General features: G+C 40.0%; 1 protein-coding gene across 1 annotated transcript in view; it reads left to right on the plus strand.

Moving 5' to 3' along the window:
* Positions 1-245: 245 nt before the first annotated feature.
* Positions 246-8,820, plus strand: part of LOC107595151 (phosphatidylinositol 3,4,5-trisphosphate-dependent Rac exchanger 2 protein-like) — a gene marked incomplete at its 3' end in the record, with an annotated part of 43,960 nt that continues 35,385 nt past the window's right edge. Inside the window, exon 1 of the mRNA XM_016285489.1 lies at positions 246-571. Within this exon, the coding sequence (XP_016140975.1) occupies positions 434-571 (138 nt within the window). The remainder of the gene's footprint in view (positions 572-8,820) is intronic.

The following is an 8,820-nucleotide window of genomic DNA, read 5'->3' on the forward strand; positions in this document are numbered from 1 at the left end:
TCTTTAATGCCATTCAGCTTTTCAAAGTAATGTAACTAATATAGGAGTCTGGGAAAGGCTTGCATTGTAATTACCCCCAATGCCATCAACAGTTCCCCACTGTGCTGGCACGAATTCCCAGCCATTTATTTCCTGTCCTTTTCATGCTGGAGGGAGGCTGGATTTAGGATGAAGGTCTTGGGAGTCACATGGAGCAAAGTTTTTGATTGATGTCCAAAAGCCATTACTGCACTTTTCTCAGGCGTGCAGAGCAGTGCTGAACTTTGATGCTGCTTCTGAATGCAGCCGATTCATAGATTGTTTTTAAATTGCATTCATTTGTTGTGGTGAATTTGTCCGCTGCATTTTCATCATGTTTCAAGCCTCCAGCCGGCATCAATTCGTTTAAACTTCTCCTCTTGCAACTTTGAAGACTATTAAGAAGACCATCGATATGACTGAGGAGAGCAAAGCCGAACACAGAGCCGAAAGTGGGAAAGATTTAGAGAAACAGCTCCGTTTGCGAGTTTGTGTTTTGAACGAACTTTTGAAGACCGAACGGGATTATGTTGGGACGCTGGAGTTTCTCTCGGTAAGTGCGACTTGGGTAGTCGTTTCATCGGATAATTTAATATTTTTTTGAATGTTGATAAGCAAGCATTGCCCACCTATGCAGACACCCGACTAGAACGCTCCGGTTATAATCAAATAAACACATGCAGCTGTAAGCGCGCACATCATCTTTGCGTTCCTGGGCGCATGAGAGTCTAGAAGAGTCAGTGAGTTTTGTGATATGGAAACTAGAAAGCGTACAAACGGCGTACTGTTGCTATGGTTACTCCGCCAGGTAACGTCTATTTGGCGCAACGCGAAAATACTTTCATCGCTGTTGAAACAATTAATTCCCTCATTAAACATATGAATTCTAATTTGCAAAAATATGTGCCTTTTTAGACATTCATTTGGACAAGTGGTCCAAGTTTCGCTTAGAAATAATTCGCATCCTCAATGGGCGCGTTCTAGTTGTCGCGTCGCTCGCTTGCAGATATGGGCTGCACTGGACGCGTCTGTTTAGTGTGAGTGAATGAGCAGCATCAGAGGTCTTGCGGTGAACCTCAAAACCCAGACCGTGCCATGCCTGTCAATCCCGTTGATCGCTTTGGTTTGTAGCTCTATCTAAGAAGAAAAAGCACAGAGTAATTTGTCTCAATTTAATGTGTGCTTCTTGTTTTGTTTCTGCATTGGAGCGCTTCTCTCCAGTTGACCCTAAGAACGCATGCAGTGTCTGGATTCACAGAGAAAAAGTTGATTGCTCAGAGGTTTTATAGCTCAGGAGACTAACTCTCAGTTGCTTGTTTGTAGCCTACATCTCAGTTTCTCCTCAGATATTTCTCCTAAAATGAAAATCGACACATATGTGGACAGCACTGACTTCTCTGAGTTTTGATTGCAGGTATCTTGGCAAATCTGAGACATTATTGAGAACTCTTTCTGAAATTTAAACACGAGATTGGATTGTGGTCTTTTTTTCTCGGGAGAAACATCTCGGAATTTGAAGACTTGAGTAGAAAGTCTCAATTTCTCAAATGAGATATCCAGCCCTGAAACTTGCAGATGAAAAATTACAATAAAATTGAAAGATTTTATCCTAAACATTATGCATGGTTATAATCTCCAAACTGGATGTCTCTAGCAGGTATGCGTCTGTCCATGATTTGCTCAGGCTCAGTGAGCAGAATAGGTAAATGCTTTTGAGTCTGAGCCAAGAACTGAGGCAAAGCAGGTGAACTGAAAGTGAAAACCTCAGACTGGCACACTGTGGGACTCTACCAACTAATATAATTTCTTCCTCTACTGGAAACCGTAAACCCTTTGGTCCGATAGGGGAATTGAAGACTGGGAGGAAAGGAAATTATTATTTTTTGTTTGTGTAATGCAGAATTTTTCAGGTACATAAGGAAAAAGTTATATACATAAGGAAATTAGTGGCTAACCACTTATTCATGTTTAAAGTTTGAAGCTACATTAAAATTGAAGCGAGCAAAGAGAGCATGAAATTGAGTTTTATAAAGTCTGAAATGATTCAAGTTTAAATGAACCACCAGATGATACATCCTTGTCATGGATATCCATGTTGTTGTTTATATGTAATGATGACCCATGTTTCCCACTCTTCATGCACAAGCTCACATTTCCCATCTGGAGACAGTGTCACAAGTGGTTCCCAAACTGATTCAAACAAAATGAAATCAATCTGTTCAGACCATTTTGATCCAATTAAATAAATCATTAGCCTGTGGAGATCATATTTGGAAGACAGACCTCCAGAATGTGATGACTATTTTATAAACCAGCCCAGATCATTCTGACCACGTTTGGATGTAGTCACTCATCTGTCAATCATCCATTGCACTAAAAGAAGGCCCCCCCACACCCACCCCCATCGTATTCAGTATTTTCAGTGACTTTGGAAAAGAGTCTAATGGAATGTTCCGAGACTCGCTGCCCTGTTTTAATTGGCCCTGTTTTGAGCTCATTTGCAACCTCAGACACCTCGATCTAAAAGTGTTCAGTTTACTTAGATTATTCCTAATTGGTTTGCCGTTCCAGCCAAACATTTAGGTTTGTTTTATTGCCAGTGCTAAAGATGATTTCTTCATTCTAACAGAGGTAAAAAAGTCCTTCTTTTGATGATGAAAGCATGCCGTTGTACCCCCAAGTGAGATTAGGAGGTCAAGGAGGCAACTTTATCAATCCAAGTCACTGGGAAATATCACCCGCATGCTCTCAAGGATCAAAGCCTCCACGGGTGCCACTGCAGGTCTTTGATTGATCGCTTTCAACCGATCATCTTGCGCAGAAATGCCCATGTGCCTCAACCAGAATTCCTCAATGTCTAGACCAAAAAAATGGGCAGGGTTTGGGGGGCTAAAGGAAGCCTGTGCAGAATTGAAGATAGATGATAACAACAGGCCACGGTAGAGGACAATGGCTGTTGGGGGGTGGTGGTGTTTCATGGCCCAGAGGGCCCAGAGGACCGGTGCCATGCTGAACAGAGGGCATTTTGTGTTTGTGAGAATTAGATGAAGGGGGTCTCTTCCAGACATGGGCGTCGCTAGGCCATTTTTAGGGGGGGCTATAGCCCTAATGACTACTCAGCCCTCCTAAAATTTTGCAATTAGCTCCATAAACTGTACACGAATTTGTGATCGCCTCAGTTCCATTTAAATTTCATATTAAAATGGCGGCAGACTTCGAATGGCTCCTCCCCTTCTTTCAGCACGCAGAGCGAGAAACAGAGGACAAGGTGTGTGTTTAACGATAGATCGATAGATAGATAGATATAATATCTGCATCTGTGAGTCCTTCTTTTGATGATGAAAGCATGCCGTTGTACCCCCAAGTGAGATTAGGAGGTCAAGGAGGCAACTTTATCAATCCAAGTCACTGGGAAATATCACCCGCATGCTCTCAAGGATCAAAGCCTCCACGGGTGCCACTGCAGGTCTTTGATTGATCGCTTTCAACCGATCATCTTGCGCAGAAATGCCCATGTGCCTCAACCAGAATTCCTCAATGTCTAGACCAAAAAAATGGGCAGGGTTTGGGGGGCTAAAGGAAGCCTGTGCAGAATTGAAGATAGATGATAACAACAGGCCACGGTAGAGGACAATGGCTGTTGGGGGGTGGTGGTGTTTCATGGCCCAGAGGGCCCAGAGGACCGGTGCCATGCTGAACAGAGGGCATTTTGTGTTTGTGAGAATTAGATGAAGGGGGTCTCTTCCAGACATGGGTGTCGCTAGGCCATTTTTAGGGGGGGCTATAGCCCTAATGACTACTCAGCCCCCCTAAAATTTTGCAATTAGCTCCATAAACTGTACACGAATTTGTGATCGCCTCAGTCCCATTTAAATTTCATATTAAAATGGCAGCAGACTTCGAATGGCTCCTCCCCTTCTTTCAGCACGCAGAGCGAGAAACAGAGGACAAGGTGTGTGTTTAACGATAGATCGATAGATAGATAGATATAATATCTGCATCTGTGCAGTTCTGTTCTTTGTCATAAATACAGTTTACAAAATATAAATCGGTTCGCCATCTACTGTAGCCTAAGTTTTCGCTGCGTGCACCCCTCATCACACCACACAGCTGTTTCCTCCAGTGAAAATGAAGCACATATGAACGCATACTTTATAAAACGCTCATGTTGCCATTTCATTTGAAAATTTAACTTTCAATGCAATACATTTTCCAGTGCATGCGGCAAAGAGGTTTGCATACTTGAGCTAAGGAAAGAGGGTTGTACTAGAAATGCAAACAGTAAAATGTTGTGTGTGTGTGTGTGTGAGATCATGAAGACTTGTATTTGGCTTATTCAGTTATAAGTTATACCTATGCAATATAGTGGAATACTGCACTTTTTAGTATATAAATTTAGCATACCAACCCTATTAGTCAAACATTTTTTGTATATATATATATTATACCCTCATTGGCGGCTGAGCCCCCCCTAAAATGAAAATCCTAGAATCACCCCTGCTTCCAGACAATATGGCTCCCTGGTGGAACCGGCCTGGAGGTATTGCCAGTAGAGGGAATGTGACGTGAGATCCCGGCCTCTTTGCCCTCTGTTGTAAAGTACATTTCCTGGTGGAGGAATTCCGGAGAGGTTAGAAGAAATTTGGAAACAATGGTGGATAAGTTGCCTTGTTTGAATCCAGGGGAGAGTTGGCTACATCGGATCAGTTTTGCTCACTCACGGTTGGTTAGTTTGTTCTTGGAGAGGAATTGTTCTTTAAAATGGCTGTTGAGTTGGTATTTAGTGTAAAATACCAGCTGCACTAACTGACAGTTACTTGGCATGCTACGCAGTTGTGTCTAGCTGTCAGATGAGCCAAGAACAGTGTCTGGCAGTTCACATGAGACAGAGGAAGTCTCTTAAAAGATCTTTTCTGAGATATCCCTAGAATGGCTTACATAACAGCTTGATATATATCTGATAGTGGGAGGTTTCAGGTTTCATTTTTTTTATTTGTTAACTGGAGACTAAGAATGACGATCCTCCATAACAAGTGCCTCACTGAAGAGATTTCTATGCTCTTTTACTATATATGCCCTTGAGATTATAGGTCACTCAAGCAAATGAGAACTACAACTGACCAGCAGGAGCGTTCATCAGTACTTGTAGAGTGAATCCACACATACAACAACATAAAGTGTTCTCTGGAGTCTTAGTTTTGGATTAAGTGGTACCTCTGCAGCGTTTTTCTTTCGCAATACCCTGTAGGTTTGGAGGAATTGACCACCCAATGTACTTTTTTGAATGCTTAATAATAAAACTTCAAAAAGGGATTTTGCACCACAAACTGCAATTACTTTTATTTTGCTTTTGGGGTAAATACGAGTTTTAAAAGTCCCCTTAGACATTTCTTGGTCTATTTAGAAATTTTTTTGAAGATGATGTGGTACAGTTTTCAGAGTTACTTGACAATGTATGATTCCTACTCTTTGACTCATTAGAACAAAAATAGCAGCAGCTTACCCACAAACAAAAATTAAACACAGAGCTGGCTTAAATAATTAAACCAAAACCTATTTGAGTATTTACAATTACTCTTTTCCTGGTCTGAGAACTAAAAGTGCATGTGACCAAGTATAAATGGCCTGTAAAACACATTTGAGATGCATTCGATCATTCAGAAGGTGGTTTTAGATTATCTACTACATTATCTTAAAAAATGTTTTTGTATATAGCCTAATAATCTTTGGTTCTCATGCCTTTTGATTCTTGATTCTTTTTTTTATACAATCCATTGGTATGCTTAAATTGCTCTGTTGTTCTTTTTCTCTTCTGTTTATTTACAGTCAGTCTGAGGCCTGTTGATTTGTTGGTGTCACATGACCAGCACTGATTGGGGGGGGGCTTATATCTTTTTCCAGCCAGGCAGTGAACCCTGCAACCCCATCTCTCGGGGCCACAGTTCTCCATCATCAACTTCTTCCTCTTGGCATCCTGGTTTATCCATCTGTTGCTCTGGAAACACGGGGGCTTGATCATCATGCCCTCTTTACCCATTTCTCACTGGAAACATATTTAGCGGAACTAGAATGCAAATGCGTTGAAGACCAACCTAAAGATTGATTTAAAGATTGGAAAAAACATATTTTTTCTTGGATATGATTCTGTTGAGATGAGGAAATTGAGGTCGATTGTTCTCACTAAAACCTTGGTTATGGGTTCATGTTTGAGTTATTTTTTTGTTATTATTGTGCATCCCCCCCAAAATGCAAACAAAACCGCCATTAGCTGAACTTTTCTTTTGAGTCTCAAAATGTTATGTCCTCAGTACTTAGTTTGTTTTTAACTCTTTTTTTTGTTTGAATCTTTGTTTGACTGTTTAAGCCTCAAGCTTTTCCTCTCAAAACTTTGTTTGTTTGTTTTGATCTCAAAATTTAGTTTCTTTTTGACACTTTTGTTTGAGCCTCAAAACCTTTTGCTCATGAAAAATAGTTTATACTTTTGTTTACGTCTCAAAACGTTTTGTTTTTTGAAAATGTGTTTTGCAAACACATCAATGTGTTTTATTAAGGTTTACTTAAGCAAATTAAGACAAAAACTAAGCTCAAAGGGTGTGGTCATCAATCACTGATGAATGCAAGATGCTTTTTATATTCGTCTGTTTCCACCACAAACTGCAATTACTTTTATTTTGCTTTTGGGGTAAATACGAGTTTTAAAAGTCCCCTTAGACATTTCTTGGTCTATTTAGAAATTTTTTTGAAGATGATGTGGTACAGTTTTCAGAGTTACTTGACAATGTATGATTCCTACTCTTTGACTCATTAGAACAAAAATAGCAGCAGCTTACCCACAAACAAAAATTAAACAGAGCTGGCTTAAATAATTAAACCAAAACCTATTTGAGTATTTACAATTACTCTTTTCCTGGTCTGAGAACTAAAAGTGCATGTGACCAAGTATAAATGGCCTGTAAAACACATTTGAGATGCATTCGATCATTCAGAAGGTGGTTTTAGATTATCTACTACATTATCTTAAAAAATGTTTTTGTATATAGCCTAATAATCTTTGGTTCTCATGCCTTTTGATTCTTGATTCTTTTTTTTATACAATCCATTGGTATGCTTAAATTGCTCTGTTGTTCTTTTTCTCTTCTGTTTATTTACAGTCAGTCTGAGGCCTGTTGATTTGTTGGTGTCACATGACCAGCACTGATTGGGGGGGGCTTATATCTTTTTCCAGCCAGGCAGTGAACCCTGCAACCCCATCTCTCGGGGCCACAGTTCTCCATCATCAACTTCTTCCTCTTGGCATCCTGGTTTATCCATCTGTTGCTCTGGAAACACGGGGGCTTGATCATCATGCCCTCTTTACCCATTTCTCACTGGAAACATATTTAGCGGAACTAGAATGCAAATGCGTTGAAGACCAACCTAAAGATTGATTTAAAGATTGGAAAAAACATATTTTTTCTTGGATATGATTCTGTTGAGATGAGGAAATTGAGGTCGATTGTTCTCACTAAAACCTTGGTTATGGGTTCATGTTTGAGTTATTTTTTTGTTATTATTGTGCATCCCCCCCAAAATGCAAACAAAACCGCCATTAGCTGAACTTTTCTTTTGAGTCTCAAAATGTTATGTCCTCAGTACTTAGTTTGTTTTTAACTCTTTTTTTTGTTTGAATCTTTGTTTGACTGTTTAAGCCTCAAGCTTTTCCTCTCAAAACTTTGTTTGTTTGTTTTGATCTCAAAATTTAGTTTCTTTTTGACACTTTTGTTTGAGCCTCAAAACCTTTTGCTCATGAAAAATAGTTTATACTTTTGTTTACGTCTCAAAACGTTTTGTTTTTTGAAAATGTGTTTTGCAAACACATCAATGTGTTTTATTAAGGTTTACTTAAGCAAATTAAGACAAAAACTAAGCTCAAAGGGTGTGGTCATCAATCACTGATGAATGCAAGATGCTTTTTATATTCGTCTGTTTCCACTTTAAAGGTGGGGTAAGTGATTTCTGGTAGCCAATGTTGATATTTCAAATCACCAAAACAAACACGCCCTTACCCCAAAAGGGTTTCGCCCCTATTTTGATAGCTCCGCCCCACACATACGTACGTAATCCAGGCAACGATTATGGCGGAATCTGCTGTGCCAGCCGGCCGAGGGTATGATGTCATCAATAAGTGAAAGCAAAACCAATGTTATTCCCCTATCGAGAAGAAACAAAGCAACCTTTGCATCCGATCGCAGGACTTCCCGCTCCTTGAGTTCTCCACAGTGCTGGAAAGCTGATCCGATATTTACACGGGTCCTACTTCTTGCCTTATCGTAAGCCTTCTTTTGTTCCGCAGACGTTTTCCTCTTTTGTTTTTTATCCGCCATCTCTATCTTTCTGTCGTCGCTCGGCTCGGCTAATGTCCGTCCTGTGCACTGAGCGCTCTCTCCTCCCCATCATGAGTAGACACGCCCCTTACTGCTGATTGGCTACAAGTTTGTTTTGGTACTCGGCCCGACTCAGTTTTCTAAAGCGTTTTTGAAAAAATACATACCCCACCTTTAAGTTATTAAGGTGGCAAAAAGATAAGGGATATAAGAGGATAAAACGCTGTAGCAAATCAGCTCATGGGGAAATATGAATAATTAATCATAACTAGTTATAATTAATTATAAATATTTAGATCCGCTGTGGATATTTACTTGACCTCTCAGGGTCAACTGTCTGTCAATTCTAAGAACGTTAATTTCCTGGTTAAGGGAAATAACTTTCTTACTGTACAACTCTACACAGAGCCTGTAGCATAAATCTGCATGATTAGGGACT

The sequence above is a fragment of the Sinocyclocheilus grahami genome, unplaced genomic scaffold (genome assembly GCF_001515645.1).
Source record: "Sinocyclocheilus grahami isolate Dianchi unplaced genomic scaffold, SAMN03320097.WGS_v1.1 scaffold197.1, whole genome shotgun sequence".
NCBI lineage: Eukaryota > Metazoa > Chordata > Actinopteri > Cypriniformes > Cyprinidae > Sinocyclocheilus > Sinocyclocheilus grahami.